Source organism: Geotrypetes seraphini, chromosome 8 (assembly GCF_902459505.1).
Source record: "Geotrypetes seraphini chromosome 8, aGeoSer1.1, whole genome shotgun sequence".
Classification (NCBI taxonomy): Eukaryota; Metazoa; Chordata; class Amphibia; order Gymnophiona; family Dermophiidae; genus Geotrypetes; species Geotrypetes seraphini.
The window spans coordinates 131,508,904-131,526,445 of NC_047091.1; the positions used below are offsets into that span (position 1 = coordinate 131,508,904).

A 17,542-nucleotide genomic window follows, 5' to 3' on the forward strand; every position below is an offset into this window, starting at 1 on the left:
GCACCCCCCCGAAGGCCTGTCTCCCCCCTTGTAGGCCTGCCTGCCTGTCCCCCCCTTGAAGGCCTGCACCCCCCCGAAGGCCTGCACCCCCCCTGAAGGCCTGCACCCCCCCGAAGGCCTGTCCTCCCCTTGAAGGCCTGCACCCCCTTGAAGGTCTGCACCCCCCCCGAAGGCCAATCCCCCCCCTTGAAGGCCTGTCCCCCCTTGAAGGCCTGCCTGCCTGCCTGTCACCCCTCTCCCCCTTGAAAGCCTGCCTGCCTGCCCGCCCGCCCGCCTCACCCCGAAGGACCGCTCGCCCCCTTGGCCTCCCCGCACCACCTATGAAGCAGCACTACCTATGCTCCCGGCCTTGCCGTTCAGTCCCCCCACCACCCCCGAAGGACCGCTCGCCCCACTGACCTTCCTGCACCACCTATGAAGCAGCCGCAGCAGGATCGTGACGTCAGCGATCCCTGCGCTGCTTAGGCGCTACTTCCTGCACCGCGGTCCCGCCCCTCCTCTGACGTCAGAGGAGGGGCGGAACCGCGGCGCAGGAAGCAGCGCCCAAGCAGCTCAGGGATCGCTGATGTCGCGATCCTGCTGCGGGCTGCTTCACAGGTGGTGCAGGAAGGTCAGTGGGGCGAGCGGTCCTTCGGGGGTGGGAGGGGACTGAACGGCAAGGCCGGGAGCACCCCCTCAGGGCTGGTACCTGGGGCGGACCGCCTCTCCCGCCCCCCCCCCCCTTGGTACGCCACTGGCTTGTTTCCATACTATCAATAATGGGCTGCTCTGTTTCCTCTATCTCCATATCATGTGCAAAGTCTTCATCAGGTAACTCAATGTCCTGCCCAAACGCAGTTTCACCACTTTCTGTGACTTTTATATCACCCACCTCTGCCTGTCGATTTGGATTAGTACATCTTCTAGGTTCGCCGAGATTTCTTTCAATTCCTCTGTCTCATCACCCTTTAAAACCATTTCTGGTTTAGGAAGATTTCTTATATTTTTTTTCGGTAAAGACTGAAGCAAATAATTCATTCAGTCTTTCCACTATGGCCTTATCCTCCCTGATTGTACCTTTTACTCCTTGATCTTTGAACAGTTTCATGGATTCCCTTACAGATTTTCTGCTTTTGTTGTATCTAAAAAAATTTACTATGAGTTTTTGGCCTCTTTGGCAAGTTGTTCTTCATATTCTTGTTTAGCTTCCTTTATCAATGTTTTGCATCTAACTTGCCGGTGCTTAGGTATATTCTCATTTTCTTCACTAGGATTCTTTTTCCATTCTGTAAAGGATGTTTTCTTGGCTGTAATAGCCTCTTTCATTTCACCTTTTAACTATGCCGGCTCTTGTTTTCTCTTCTTTCCACCTTTTTAATTTGTGAAATACATCTGGTCTGAGCTTCCACGATGGTATTTTAAACAATATCCACACCTGGTTTATACTTCTGACCTTTGCCACAGACCTTTTTAGCTTCTTTTTAACCATTTTCCTCATTTTATCATAGTTGCCCTCAGGAAAATTAAATGCTGCCACAGTAGATTTCTTTAGCGATATCGCTCCAGTTATCAGCTTAAATTAGTTCATGTTATGATCACTGTTTCCCAGCGGGCCCAACACAGTTACTTCCCGTACTATGTCCTGCATTCCACTAAGGACTAAATCTAAAATAGCTCCCCCTCTTGTCAGTTCAAGAAAGAGTCATTTATGACATCTAGGAATTTTACCTCCCTAGCACTCCCTGATGGAACATTTATCCAGTCCATGCTGGGGTAGTTGAAATCAGTAATTTACTCAGGGGCAGAGTAGGAAATATATCAACTAAATCAATAGCGCTCTCTTCCAGACAGGTCCAGGAAATCGCTGCCAACATATATCAGTGGAGAAAAAATACCTCAGTAATTACTGTGCCCAATTAATAACAGCATTCGCTCCAAATCAAATAAGCACAGCTTAATCATTGGCCATAAAAAACCTCCACAATAGTTGTTAGCCCAAACAGTCCCAAACCAACATCTTGCAAAAATAATGGGATAAAATAAAGTACTTAGCTTATAGAAAATCTTCTTAGCTCCTCAACACAAGTCTTCACAGATCCATTCCATACAAAAGTCCCAAGAAGTTGACAGGAGTATACCCTGTTTCGCGGAGCATGTCATTAGGAGATAACAATGAGAGAGTCCAGACTTGTGGCAAAATGGCGACTTACACACAGAATGCTGACATTTCAATACTTCACGTGATGGATGTTGATGTAAATTCAAACAAGGGATTCTCCACCACTGGCACTACTCTCCAAGCCGGCACAGCAATGACATCAACAACTGATCAGAAATCTTGCATGGAACCTCCAAAAAGAGCACTTTCCATTCAATAGCTGAATTAAGTCCATTTGGTTGTAATATTTGCAATTGAAAAATCCAGCATTGCCACCATATTCTTAATAGCTTTCTGTTATCTCCATGCCGTTCACTAGGCAGTACACGTAAAAACAAAGAATATTTAAAAATGGAAAAGCCATGGTTTTTCAACTCAAAGTGCTTTACTAATGGCTCCATTAGTTTTTTAGATGTTGCACAGTCTATGCTCAATAATCCTTGTTTTCAACTGCTTCAATGTTTTCCCAATGTATAGCAAATGACAAGTGCATACTGTGACAAATCCGGGGCTAGTTCAGGGTTTCCCCTTGAATAACCAGGATTTGCACTATGTTGGAGGTCCTGTCCCTTTAAGGCACTCAGATTCTAGAGCAGAGGCGTCAAACTAAAACGCATAAGGGGCCAAAATCAAAAACAAAGGGCTCCTTTTATCAAGCCGCGCTAGCGGGGTTAATGCGCGTGACTTTTCATCACGCGTTAACCCCCGCGCTGGCCTAAAAACTACCGCCTGCTCAAGAGGAGGCGGTAGGGCTAGCGCAGCCGGCGGTTTAGCGGGCGGAATTACACACGTTAAACTGCTAGTGCGGCTTGATAAAAGGAGCCCATAGGCTAAGTCGCAGGCTGAATTTTTTATTAGATACTTAAGGGGTCCTTTTATTAAGGTACGCTAACCGATTTAGTGCACGCCAAATGCGCGCCTTAATAATAGGACCCCTTAGTCTTAGTAGAAGTATAGGGTTACAACCTCTCCAATCCCACGCCGGCTCTGTGATGTAAACAAAATAAATAAAAAAGACTTCTCCTCTTTGTTTTAGGTCTTAGTTCATGCCTGCTGTCGAACACCAGCTCTGGCAGGATACACATTTCAAATCTGACATATTGTAATCCCATATTGATCTGTGTTGTGGTGCCTCCTGCCATCCCTTTATCATTTTTGTTTTGTTTTACTCTCTTTTATTGTTTTTGTCCTATTTTTACTATTTGATTTTGTTTTTATCCTCTCTGATTAAACAACCCGAACATGGCCGTTAATGACAGAATAGTTCAATTTTACTTACTGGCCTGCATTGATGCTTTTGGGCTCTGCCTGTTGTAGACCTGTGCGGTGCGGAGTGCCGGGAGCGCCTCTTAATTTCGGCCACTTGTCCCCTGCTCCTATCTTGTGTTCGTGGGATCGTGCTCCTGTCTACCGGGGCCTGGTTGAAGTGCCACGGCCCACTGGCGTCGTCGAGGGATGGCTTTTGGTTGGCAGGGCCCGCCTGGATGTTGTACAGCTGGATGCTTTTGACTGGATGCGCCCTTCATTGCCTCCTTCGGTTCCCCAACTGTTGGTGCCTGGGGAACGTGCTGCTGCTGCGGTGGCAGGGCTCCAATTTCAACGCTGGAGGGAGGAAAATGGAGCACACACTCTCCCACCAATCGGATGTCTGTTTCATTGGTGACGGACAAGCACAAGGGTCAATGAGGAAGAGGGCCGACCCCAGCCATTCATGCGTCCTCATGCATTCTCTCTGCCGCAGGAAGGAACGACGGGCCAAATCTCGGCCAAATCTCTGGCCAGATCGTGGGCCAAATTTAATCATCCCAAATTTGGCCTGCGGGCCAGAGTTTGACATGTCTGTTCTAGAGGCAGGGATGTGTTGCTTGCTCAGTATGAAGTGCCTGATGCTATTTTCCTGCCCTGGCTGAGGGGGTGTGGCCTGGAGCTGCTTAAAGATGGGTTCAAGTTACAGAGCAGGGATGAAAACTACAGAGAGCAGGGTCTGAGAGCAGGCAGACCAAGAGCCCAGCTAGGCACCAGCAGGAGCTCCCTACCAAAGCTGAACCAGCAGACTGGGATATGCAGGAGGTGGGTGAAGTTCATCCTAACCCAGCTACTGAATTTAGCTCCAGTGCCAGAGGCTATGGAAGTTGGAGAAGGCATGTTTGAGTTCCCTGAGGCCGTAGAATCCATGCAGACTGATTGAGTCTGTAAGTTATGCTCCTCTCTCATTCTACTTACCTGCTTTCTGAGAAGTGATTTTGTGCTCTGAGGAAGCACAGTGTTTGGTAACACTATTAACCGAGGGGAAAGAGTTTTGAATTTGGCTCATGTTTGAAACAGTTTGCTTTTCCAGGTCTGTACTGATTAATGTGCTCCGTTCAGCTGTGGTCGCCACGGAGACCAGGTGCAGATTGAAGTCTGCAAGCTGTGAGCTGTATTCTTTCCTGCTACTGCTACCGTTTATCTGCTAGTCCCTGTTTGAACAAGTCTGTGTGGTGTTTAGAGCTGCTTAATAACTATAAGAATATCTTAACGACACTGCTCCTCCACTGCTTCTCTGTCCTCCTTGAAGAAATGGTCTGCTCTTAAAGATTATTTGCTATTGAGTTCTGATTCTTGGTAGGTACATGTTTCCAGTGCATAGCAAAATTTGTATTATTGATCTTTCCTGATTTGTATATCCTGGATTGTATTTCTGTTCTCATAGTTTGTTGCTTAATTGCTGTGTTATAAAATTTCAATAAATAAACTAAGGGTTCCTTTTACAAAGGTGCGCTAGGGCCTTAATGCACGCAATAGCGCACGCTAAATTCCTGAGCGTGATAGCCACTACCGCGCGCTATAGCGCATGGTAATTTTGTGCGTGCGCTAAAAACCCTAGTGCACCTTCGTAAAAGGAGCCCTAAGACTTAAACCCCCCCCACCCCAAAAAACAGGCTTGAGCACTCCCGTTTCATTGCCTAAGTGTGGGGGAGGGGCTGATAAGAAGAGATGGCAGAGACTGCTTGAAGCACCAAACCAGCTCAGCAACAAACTCAGGCTGGGACTTACAAACCAGAACACATTGATTTTGATAAAGCCTTTATTTTGTAGTATTATTTTGTTGGTTTTGTTTTCACCATCTGACTTACCCAGTGAAGCCAACTGGGACAGTTTGTCAAGTTGTCTCTCTGTTGAATGGTTTTTTGCAAGATTCAGGAGAATTATCAATGAGGTGTGTCGGGAACATTAACACAGTGTGCAAACCTGATTTGGCCAGTGGCCTTAATAAACCTTTATTTTTGATTTATGACATTCTGACTTGTGGATTGGTCATTGCTTGGGGAAACCCATACTTACCAGTAACTGCACTATTAGGCAGGTGCCTGGTGCCTAGTCCTAGTCCAAGTCCTGAAGGGGTCCTCTATCCACAGGGATCACGTCGGGAGAACTGTTTTTCACTGCCAAAGCGCCCAGACCAAAGGAGTTAGGCACCTAGGGATGACAATACCAAGGCATAGATAACATTACTTGTAGTACAGGAGGTCACTGATTTCAGTTTTATTAGTCTCTGGGTGTTAATATTAAAAAAATAATCTCACAGATTTACATTACATTACATTACATTAGTGATTTCTATTCCGCTTGTGCCTTGCGGTTCTAAGCGGATTACAAGTTAGAAGACTGGACATTTCCAGTAGCATTGCAGTACATGTAATCAAGAATGTGTCCAGTTACAATTTTTAGTCTGGACTTTTCCAGGAGAAATTGATAGCAGGTAGTAGATAGTGATAGGTTGTTTAGACGAATAGAGATAATACTGTCCGGGTGTTGCTGGTGGAGGTGATGGAGGTGGTCATGAGAGCATTTTCTAATACTTTTGTGAGGTTATGATGATTTCCGGCATTAAGGGGCATACTAAACAATGACCACATTTTTTGTGCACCCAAGGGGTGGTGGTTGTTCAGTATGCTCCCTAATGCTGGAAATCAGTGAATGTTTTTTTAATATTAACACCCAGAGTAATAAAATGGCAATCGGTGACCTCTTGTACTACAAGCAATGTTATCTATGCCCTGGTATGCTGGAGCTGGTTTGGGACGGTTTGTGTTGACAACTATTGTGGAGTTGTGTTGGTTTTTTTTTTTTTTATGACCAATGATTAAGCTGTGCTTATTTTGATTTGGAGCGAATGCTGTTATTAATTGAGCACAGTAATTACTGAGGTCTTTATATCCACTGATATATGTTGGCAGCAATTTCCTGGACCTGCCTATTGATTTAGTTGGTAGTTGAAATCGCCCATTATTATACTGTTGCCCAATTTGCCAGTTTTCCTAATCTCTGAAAAGATTTCTTCATCTGTCTGTTCATTCTGTCCCATGGGACGGTAGTATAATCCAACCCATATATTTCTTCCGTTCACACATGGTATTTCTAGCCATATGGATTTCACACTGCTATCTGTATCATGCAGAATGTTTGTTTATTTTGATGGATTCAATCCCCTCTTTCACAGGCAGCGCAATCCCCCTTCCAATTTGATCTATTCTATCATTGCGATATAATTTGTACCCAGGTAACAGTGTCCCGTTGATTGTCCACATTCCACCAGGTCTCTGAGATGCCTATTATATCGACCTCATCATTCAGTGCTATATACTTTAACTCTCCTACTTTATTTTTTTAGACTTCTAGCATTTGTATATAGCCATTTCAATTGTGTGTTTTTCCTTGTATCTACAGGCTGCTGAGAAGATGACAGGGATAACTTAACATCTTTACTCTGCTTCCCTCTTAAGCACTCTCTTGAAACCTCTCTATTGGGACTCCCTAAATGTTCAGAATCAACAGTATCCTTCAAGGATACTCCACACAAACCCAAACAAACAAGACTGTCGGCTTCCCCGCCCCCCACCTCCCCATTTTAGAGCAGCTTCTAAACTATTTCCTTAAGAACATAAGAATAGCCTTACTGGGTCAGACCAATGATCCATCAAGCCCGTTCTCACGGTGGTCAATCCAGGTCACTATTATCTGGCCAAAACCCAAAGTGTAGCAATATTCCATGCTACCGATACAGGGCAAGCAGTGGCTTCGCCTGTGTCTTTCTCAATAACAGACTATGGACTTTTCCTCCAGGAACTTGTCCAAACCTTTCTTAAAACCAGCTACGCTATCCGCTCTTACCACATCCTCTGGCAATGTGTTCCAAAGCTTAACTATTCTCTGAGTGAAATTCTTTTTTTCCTCCAATTGGTTTTAAAAGTATTTCCCTGTAACTTCATTGAGTGTCCCCTAGTCTTTGTAATTTTTGACGGAGTGAAAAATCGATCCACTTGTACCCGTTCTACAGGATTTTGTAGACTTCAATCATCTCCCCTCAGCCGTCTCTTTTCTGAGCTGAAGAGCCCTAAGTGTTTTAGCCTTTCCTCATACGAGAGGAATTCCATCCCTTTTACCATCTTGGTTGCTCTTCTTTGTACCTTTTCTAGCACCACTATATCTTGAGATAAGGAGACCAGAATTGAACGCAGTACTCCAGATGAAGTCGCACCATGGAGCGATACAGGGGCATTCTAACATTCTTAGTCTTGTTAACCATCCCTTTTTTAATAATTCCTAGCATCCTATTTGCTTTTTTGGCTGCCGCCGCCACACAATGAGCAGAAGATTTCATTGTATTGTCTACGATGACACCCAGATCCTTTTCTTGGACGCTAATCCCCAAGGTGGACCCTAGAATCCGGTAACTGTGATTCAGGTTATTCTTCCCAATGTGCATCACTTTGCATTTGTCTACATTAAATTTCATCTACCATTTGGATGCTCAGTCTTCCAATTTCCTAAGGTCCGCCTGCAATTTTTCACAATCTGCATGTGTTTTTGATCTGAGTGAGGTGATTCAATTTGCAGATGACACTAAAATGTTCAAGCAACTTTGAACATTTTAGTGTCATCTGCAAATTTAATCACCTCACTCGTCGTTTCAATTTCCAGATCATTTATAAATAAGTTTAAATAGCACCGGTCCCAGTACAGACCCTTGCGGCACTCCACTATTTACCCTCCTCCTTTTTAAATGTTAGTGCCTGCAGCCTGGTTCCATCCCTGTTAAGGTAGAGTCCATCCTTTTGGAATAGCCTCCCCCTTTCCCAGAAGGAAGCCCAGTTCCTAACAAATCTAAATCCCTCAACCCTGAACCATCGTCTCAACCACCCATTGAGATTTCGGAGCTCTGCCTTCCTGCCTCTTGGGTCCTGCGCGTGGAACGTGAAACATTTCAGAAAACACCACCCTAGAGGATCTGGATTTCAGGTTGCTACCTAAGAGCTTAAATTTAGTTTCCAGAACCTCCCTCCCATATTTTCCTATGACATTAGTATGTACATGTACCGAGCCAGCTGATTCCTTTTCAACACTATCTAATATCTTATCTATGTGATGCGTGAAGTCCACCACCTTTGCTCCAGGCAGGCAAGTGACCAGGCGATCCTCATTCCCACCAGCCACCCAACTATCTACATGCCTAATGATTGAATGTCCCACTACAACGGCTGTCCTAATTTCTCCCTTCTGGGCTGAAGCCCCTAGTGATAGATCCTCGGTGCAACAGGATATTGCATCTGCCTCTCCTGGTAGATCCGCCCCGGGTGCATGGCTTGGGGGGGGGGGGTGCACAGCCGGCCAGGTCCGGGTCTTCCTCCCCTTCCTTTCCCCGGCTGCGCCGCTATGATCCTACCTTCCCCCACCGACAAGAAGTCTTTCCACCATCAATTCTGACGTCGGAGAGGACGTTCTGGGCCAGCCAGGCAGTGATTGGCTGGCCCGGAACGTTCTCTCCGACGTCAGAATTGACGTTGGAAAGACTTCTTGTCGGCGGGGGTAGGTAGGATTGTAATGGCGCAGGCCGGGAGAAAGGAAGGGGAGAGGCGCTTTTTTTTTTCCGCGGCAGGAGGACAGGATGTAGGCAGGCAAGCTGGCTGGCTTTAGCGAGGGAGAGAGATAGGTAGACAGGCAGGCTGGCTTTGGGATGGCCAAAATCTGGAAGGTAGTGGGGGGGGGACATAAGGACTAGGGGCACTAGGGACACAGGACAGAGGCACTGGGGGCACTAAGGACACAGGACAGGGGCACTGGGGGCACCATGGACACGGGATGGAGGCACTGGGGGCACCATGGACACGGGATGGAGGCACTGGGGGCACTAAGGACACAGGATGGGGGCACTTGGGGCACTAAGGACACAGGATGGGGGCACTTGGGGCACTAAGGACACAGGATGGGGGCACTGGGGGCACCATGGACACGGGACGGAGGCACTGGGGACACTATGGACATGGGACGGAGGCACTGGGGGCGCTATGGACACAGGAAGAAGGCACTGGGGGCCCTATGGACATGGGATGGAGGCACTGGGGGCACTAAGGACACAGGACGGGGGCATTGGGGCACTATGGACACAGGATGGGGGCACTGGGGGCACTATGGACACAGGACGGGGGCACTAAGGACATGAGAAGGAGGCACTGGGGACACTAAGGACATGGGAAGGGGTCACTGGGGGCCTTATGGACACAGGAAGGAGGCACTGGGGGCACTGTGGACACGGGACAGAGGCACTGGGTGCACTGTGGACACGGGACAGAGGCACTGGGGGCACTGTGGACATGGGAAGGAAGGAGGGAGGAAATAGAAAGGGACAATTGAGCCTGAGTGCAGAAAGAAAGAAATGAAAGAAAGGATACACAGTCAATTAATAGATGTCACCTTTTGATGAAAAAAATAAATGGTCACGTTACCTCTGACTTACTTTCACTGCAGCAGAGTTGGCAGCCGTGCTGAGGTGCAGGAAGGTCCCGCGCTGACTCGTCTGCCAGCTCTGCTCTGGAAGAAGTAAGTTACGTCGGAGGGAGTGGACCCGGCAGACGCAGTCATTGTGGGACTTTGCCACAACTCCCTGCGTCTGCCGGGTCCACCCCCCTCTGATGTAACTTACTTCTTCTGGAGCAGAGTCAGCAGATGAGTCATCGCGGGAGCTTCCAGCATGCGACTTCTGAGTCCGCTCCAGAGCAAGTACGTCGGAGTGGGGTGGACTGGCAGCCGGCAGCTACAATCATCGTGGGAACTTGCTGCATGAAGGGAGAGAAAGAAGCAGGATTGCTGGAATGGAAGAGTGTGGAGGGAAAGAAAGGGGGCAGGGTGGTATGGAAGGGTGGTGCTGATAGAATTGATGTACAGAGAAAGGGGAGAGACATAAGGGGGAAGGATATTGGAGGGAGAGAAAGGGGGCAGATGCTGATTGAAGAGGGGTGGATGGCGAGAGAAAGGGCAGATATTGTATGGTATGCTGGATGGAAGTGCAGATGGAAGAGATAAGGGAGCAAATGCAGGAAGGAAATGGGAGGAGAGAAAGAGGGGAGCAGACGCTGGATGGCAGTGGACAGAGAGAGGAGAAGGTACTAGATGGAAGGGTTGGAGAAAGAGGGTAATGATGGAAGGAGGGGATAAATAAAAGGAAGGCACACGATGGGGAGAAAAGGATTGAGTTAGGGAAACACTGGAGGGGTGAGGGAAAGAGGTGGCAAGCTTTAGGTAGACAGTAAAAAAGGACATTGATGAGAGGGTAGTAAGAACGTAATCTAGACAGATGCAGAAAAGGAAAATGAGGGAAAAAAGGGAAAGGGATTGCAGAGGAGAGGTGTGGGAGAGGGAAGGAGAGGAAAGAGATGCCAGACCAATGTGGGGTGAAAGGAGAGATGGAAGGGGGAGGCATACATTTTCTGGAAGGGGCATAGAAGGAGAGAAGATGCCATATAGGGGAAGAGAGACGGCAGACAGTGGATGGAAGGAAGAGAGTTACAAGAAGATGAGGAAAGCAGAAACCACAGAAGACAAAGGTAGAAAAATTTTTTCTATTTATTTATTGCTTTAGGAGACATGTGTCACCGTTTCTGTGGTGCACTGTATGCAGAGTTCAGCTTCTTACTGGTTCAATTTAACCTTTGTCTATGTATTTCTATTTTATCCCCCCCTTTTACAAAACTGTGGAGCGTTTTTTAGCGCCAGCTATGGTGGTAGCAGCTCTGATGCTCAGAATTCTATGAGCATCAGAGCTGTTACCACCATGGCTAAAATTCGCACTACAGTTTTGTAAAAGGGGGAGGGGTTAGTTTGTGATGACATATTCCATACTAGGCAAAGGTGTTTTCTGTGTTCTGTGTGTTCGAAAGACATGTGTTTTTTGTTAGGGTTGACTGCAGGATTGATCTGTACTAGTCGGGTTTGTTTAGTTTTACAATGGGTGTATTGATGTTGTACTGCTCACTGCAGTATGTAAGATGCTGCCTTTTCCTAGGTACTCATGTGTGACATGTGACATGTGGCTTCATGTTTTTCATACAGATGGGGGGTGTCAAAAAATGATGGGCCCCAGGTGTCACATATGCTAGGTATGCCACTGCCATATGTCTGGTTACCAGACGTCTGGATTTCTCCGGACAAGTCCTCCTTTTGAGGACATGTCTGGGGGTCCGGATGGCTTTTCAAAACCCGGCACTTTGTGTCAGACAGAGAGGAAATCCGCCCATGTGCAGATTTCCTCCCTGCCTGACAAGAGCAGGCAGCGGAGGGCGGGATTGGGGCGTTGCAGGGCAGGGGTGGGTGAAACTGGGTGGGCCTGGGGGATGGGTCTAAGGATCCGGATTTTCCAAGTAGAAAATCTGGCAACCCTACTTATTGAAAAGGGATCATGTGGTTTTCCAGCCTGCCTACTAGGCTGTTACAGGTCTTACTCAATCTTCAGTCTGGCAGTTATCTTCTGTCACTGAGATTTCTTTGTGTTTCTCCAATGAGAAGTCTACCACAGTTTTTGATTCCTGTTTGTAAGCTCTCTTTGGGGCGGGGTCCTTTCTGCACTCAGCTGCACCATTTCTTACTTTTCTTCTATGTATTAAAGCAGGGATCTCAAAGTCCCTCCTTGAGGGCCGAATCCAGTCGGGTTTTCAGGATTTCCTCAATGAATATGCATTGAAAGCAGTGCATGCACATAGATCTCATGCATATTCATTGGATGAAATCTTGAAAACCCGACTTTGAGATCCCTGTATTAAAGTGTTACTAGAAGTGACATTTTCCTTCTTTTTCTAATGTTTTCATGAACATGTTCCTCTTTTTTTTTTTTTTTTTTACTGAGCAGCAAAGATCCTAGGGTTCCTTTAGGCTCCTGTTTCCCGGATAAAGTCTCCTTTATATATTCTGCTAACTGGAACCTTGCCACAATCTCTTCTAAAAAGATTTACCCTGAAACTGATGACTTCTTTAAAAAGATTTACCCTGAAACTGATGACTTCAGCCTCCTTTATTAATTACTAATACCCCTTATCCTAGAAAAGCCCATAAGAAAGCATTGCATAACGACAGAGATCATAAAATAAAATCATCACACCAGCCTCTACCAGACCCACCAAACAATCCATTAGCACCTTGAGAAATTAGATAAAATATTACAAGAAGAACCGAGCTCTCACTTTTTGCAATACAAAGGATAATTTAACTCCAGCTGAAATTCAAAAGCAATGAATTCCAAGCCACCAGAGTGAAATAAATAAAGCCTGGTAGACACCCTCCTAATTTGTGCTGGCCCAGGGACCCTCAACAAGTGCTCCTCATTTTCTACTGCTGTACCATTTACACCTCGGAACTTGCCAGAGTTTCCCGACCTTCCATAGACTGCTCTTTTTCTGATCTGAAGCGATAGCTGGGACGTTATTAGCTATAATCCTCCCGGCGCCAGCAAAGAGGTAAAGATCAGCTGCTGTCAGAAATTGGATATCAGGTCTACTTATTCTGCTTCCAAATAACATGGAAGATGTTTGTCTGTCTCTCGTTAACTTCATATGCTTTTCACCTATGTCTGCAGGATGCTTAAAAAGAGGTATATGTTGGTTGGACTCCTGGCCATACTCCTAGTGGCTCTGGTTTTGTTTCTCGGGCTTTACTTCGGACTCCGCTCTGGATCAACCACAAGCCAGCACATCTATGAGAAAGCAGCAGTGGCCACGGATCATGTAAAGTGCTCAGAAATTGGAAGGTAATTTTATCTACTTACTTAGGGACGAGGTACTTGCTTTTGTTTCTTTATGTATTTATTAAGATTTGATCACACACCTAACTCAACAGATAGATAAATGTGTAATTAATACACAACGTGTAATTAAACTCTGGAATTTGTTGCTGGAGAATGTGGTGAAATCAGTTAGCTTAGCGGGGTTTTAAAAAGACTTGGATAATTTCCTAAAAGTTTCAAGTTTATTTAAAAAAATTTTATACCGCTCAATCAGACTTCTGAGCGGTGTACAATAAAAAAATACAGCTTTCAACAAAAATAAGGTTTGCATTTGACAATTAAAATCTACATGACAAACTCAGACAGTCCATAGGCCAGTATTGAGATTGGGGAAATCCACTGCTTATTCCTAGGATAAGCAGCATAGAATCTGTTTTGCTACTTGGGATCTAGTTAGGTACTTGGGACCTGGGTTGGCCACTTGGAAACAGGATGCTGGGCTTGATGGACCTTTGATTTGTCCCAGTATGGCAACTCTTAGGTTCTTATAAATCACATCAGGGCAATTCTGTGAAGTATGAGTTAACATTTTTGTACCAATTATGTGCATTAATGATTAGCATAATGGAATGGAGCATAATGGTTAGAGCAGTGAACTGAGAATCAGGGAAGCCCGATTCAAATCCCACCATAGCTTCATGTGATTTTGGGCATGTCACTTAACTCTCCTTTGCTTCAGGGGCAAACTTAGGGGTCCTTTTACAAAAGCTTAGTGCTCAATAACAGAATTAGCACGCACAAGGGGCTTGATTCTGTAAACGGCACCTAGGGAAATAGTGCCTAGCACATGTCGATCAAATTTAGGTGCCATTTATAGAATTGCGTCTACCAGTGCCTAAATCAAGTTAGGTGCCGGTAGGCATCTTTAACTTAAATGCTGGTAAATTAGACCAGGGTTTTCATTGCCTAAAATGCCAGCTTCTAATGCTTTCCACAAGTGGCGTAGTAAGGGAGGGTGGTATGCCCTGGGTGCCATCTTGGTGGGAGCAGCGGCACCCGTTCTCCTTTTGCCCCCTGCTCTTCGCCCCCCCCCCCCACTCCACTACCACACATGTACGCCTCTTCCCTTCCCTCACACCTCTTTAACATTTGTGGCACCAGCATCGGCTCTTCCTCGGATGTCACTTTTTGGACCCGCGCAGGGCAGGATTAATTCTTTGAGGGCCCCTAGGCACACAAGTACACAGGGCCGGGTTTTGAAGTATCCAGACCCCCGGACATGTCCTCAAAAGGAGGACATGTCCAGGGAATTCAGAATGTCTGGTAACCCTACCTGATTGTATCTGACTGTGAGCCATAACTGAAAAGGGTGTTAGTTAAATCCAAAATCCCTTCCCTAATGATCCAAACCAGTGGTCAATGGAAAGTCACAAACTGAAGATGAGTTAAATCAGTGGTCTCAAACTTGTGGCCCGGGGCCACATGCAGCCCGCCAGGTACTATTTTGAGGCCCTCGGTATGTTTATCATAATCACAAAAGTAAAATAAAAGTTTCTTGATCATATGTCTCTTTAGCTATAAATGACAATATTATTATTATTAAGACTTAGCTAAAAGGAAAGATTTATAAACTATAAAGAGTTTTACCTCATGCAAAATTGTCATGTCTTTAAAAAGACATTAACTATTTTTTTCTGAGACCCTCAAAGTACCTACAAATCCAAAACGTGGCCCTGCAAAGGGTTTGAGTTTGAGACCACTGAGTTAAATCTACAAACGAAAGGAAGTTTCACCTGTAGAGAAGAGCGAGAAGTGGGAATCGGTAAAGGGATGGGTAAGCCAAACCTGCAAGGAATGGCAACTAGCTAGGGAAAAGTGCATTGGACCTTGCTGGGGGAGTGGACAGAAATAGAAAGCTAGGAAAATGAGAAACAGAACAGGTTAAAAAGATTAGGGAGTAGAGCAGGCCAAGAACCATTAAATTCCCTGCCCTCAAATATAAAGCATCAACTTATTACATTACATTACATTAGGGATTTCTATTCCGCCATTACCTTGCGGTTCAAGGCGGATTACAAAAGGTTAGTTTAAGGACAGAATTACAATGAATAAAGAATTACAGAGTTACAGAATAACAGAATTATATGAATTGTAGAGAATAGCTAGAGAGGTAATATGAAGATATTGAGGGCTTTTAGTGGTCGTGTTGTTATTTCTGTTTTAGGAATTTCTTGAATAGTGTGGTTTTTATTTCTTTTCTGAACGTCTTATAGTCTGGGGTGGTCATCAGAAGGTTGGAGATTTGGTTATCTAGTCTTGCAGCTTGTGTGGCCAGGAGGCCGTCATGTAGTTTTGTTCTTTTCACTTCTTTGGATGGGGGGGGTATGAATGGGGAGTGCGTTTTTCTGTGTCTGGTGCTGGTTGCTTGGATGAGGCGATTGTTCAGGTATGATGGACTGTCTCCGTGTAGTGTTTTAAATAATATGCAGTAAAATTTTAAATTGGATTCTTTCTTGGATTGGGAGCCAGTGTGAGTTGATGTAGGCTTCAGTGATGTGGTCGTGTTTTTTCAATGAATAGACGAGTCTTAAGGCTGTATTTTGGATTGTTTGGAGTTGTCTTGTCGTATTTGCCGGACATGGGAGGAAGAGAATGTTACAGTAGTCCAGTATTCCTAGTATTAGGGATTGTACTATAAGTAGGAATTGTGTGCTTTCAAAGAATTTTCGGACTTGTCTCAGGTTTCTCATGATTGCGAATGATTTTTGAGTTGTTTTGTTTATTTGTGGCTGCATTGTGCAGCATCTGTCTATGGTCATGCCTAGTAGTTTTATGGTTGTTTGGATGGGATATTTGGTTGCGTTTATGTCAAGGATGGATGTGGTTTGGATCTTGTCGTTTTCTAGGAGGATGAATTTGGTTTTGTCTTGGTTGAGTTTAAGTTTGTGATTTCCCATCCAGGTTGTGACTGCTTCCATTGTTTGGTGAAGTTCCTCTGTCATGGTAGGTTTGGAATGATCGTATGGGATGAGGATGGTGATGTCATCCGCGTAGCTATAGGATGTTAGGCCTAGATTATTTAGATGGGTTCCTAGAGAGGCAGTGTATAGATTGAAGAGGGTGGGGGATAGTGGAGATCCTTGTGGTACGCCGCATGGGTTTGACCAGGATTCTGATTTTTCTTTGTTTGATTTTACTCTGTAGGTTCTGAGTTTTAGGAATCCTTTGAACCAGGAGTATACTTTGTCTGAGATGCCTATTGCATCTAGTATCTGTAGAAGGATGTTGTGGTCTACTAGGTCGAATGCTGCCGATAGGTCCAGTTGTATGAGTAGCATTTTTTTCCCTATACTAAGTTGTTGTCTGACGGTATCCATGAGGGAGCCTAGTAATGTCTCTGTGCTGAAATTTGTTCTGAATCCTGATTGCATGGGGTGTAGTAGGTTGTGATCCTCTATGTAATTGGTGAGGAGTTTGGCTACTAGGCCTTCTGTAATTTTGACATATAGCGGAATTGAGGCTATAGGTCTATAGTTGGAAGGGAGGTTTTGTGGTGCCTTTGGGTCTTTTTGGATTGGGGTGATGACAATTTCGCTGAGGTTGTCAGGGAATGTGCCCTCTGTGAGCGTGAATTGGATCCATTGTAGAATTATGGTGCAGAACTTTATACTAGAGGTGGTAAGGAGATATGAGGGGCAATGGTTGAGGTCACAGGAGGCATGGCTGTATTTTTTGTATAATTTGTTAAATTCTGGCCATTTTATGTTTGGGAATTGAGACCAAGTTCTGTCTGCTGCGATTGCCTCTTTTCCTGTGGGGTGGATTGTGATTGGATTTTGGTTGGATGGGTTGAGTATGAGTGTGGCTCTGGTGTTGGTGATTTTATTCTTGAAATGTTCTGCTAAGATGGTGGATGATGGTGGAGGTGTGTTGGTGGTGGTAGTGTATGGTTTGGTGTCTGTTAATTCTTTTAGTATTTGGAAAATTTTTTTGGAATCTTGTGTTTCTGTGCCTATGAGCTTGGTATAGTAACTTTTCCTCTTGTCTTTTAGTAGATTTTTGTATTGTTTGTTGATTTTTTTCCAGTCGGTTTTTGTTTGTTCTTGATTCTTTTTTCTCCATTTTCTTTCTAATCTTCTACACTGTCTTTTGAGTTGGAGTAATTCGTTATCAAACCATTGGTCTGATTTCCTTCTGATTCTGGTTTTGGTTTGTAGGGGTGCCAGATTATCAAGTATGTTGGTGGATACATTTTTCCAGTGGTCGATGAAATTTTTTGGGTCGCAGTCTTGGATGGTTTCGTCTACCTTTGACCAGAAGATGGTTGGGTCGATATGTTTGCGTGAGGTATATGTGGTTTTTTTTGTTTGAGG

General features: G+C 45.2%; 1 protein-coding gene across 6 annotated transcripts in view; it reads left to right on the forward strand.

The window, feature by feature from the left end:
- Positions 1-17,542, forward strand: part of GGT1 (gamma-glutamyltransferase 1) — a 90,813-nt gene that overhangs the window by 21,582 nt on the left and 51,689 nt on the right. For 3 of the 6 annotated variants that reach the window (XM_033956478.1, XM_033956482.1, XM_033956477.1), the window contains exon 2: positions 13,023-13,193. In XM_033956478.1, the coding sequence (XP_033812369.1) occupies positions 13,024-13,193 (170 nt within the window). In that variant the 5' untranslated portion in view covers position 13,023. Of the gene's footprint in view, positions 1-4,114; positions 4,330-4,534; positions 4,742-13,022; positions 13,194-17,542 lie in introns of those variants that run through there. The other 3 variants (XM_033956480.1, XM_033956479.1, XM_033956481.1) reach the window with 3 other exon arrangements.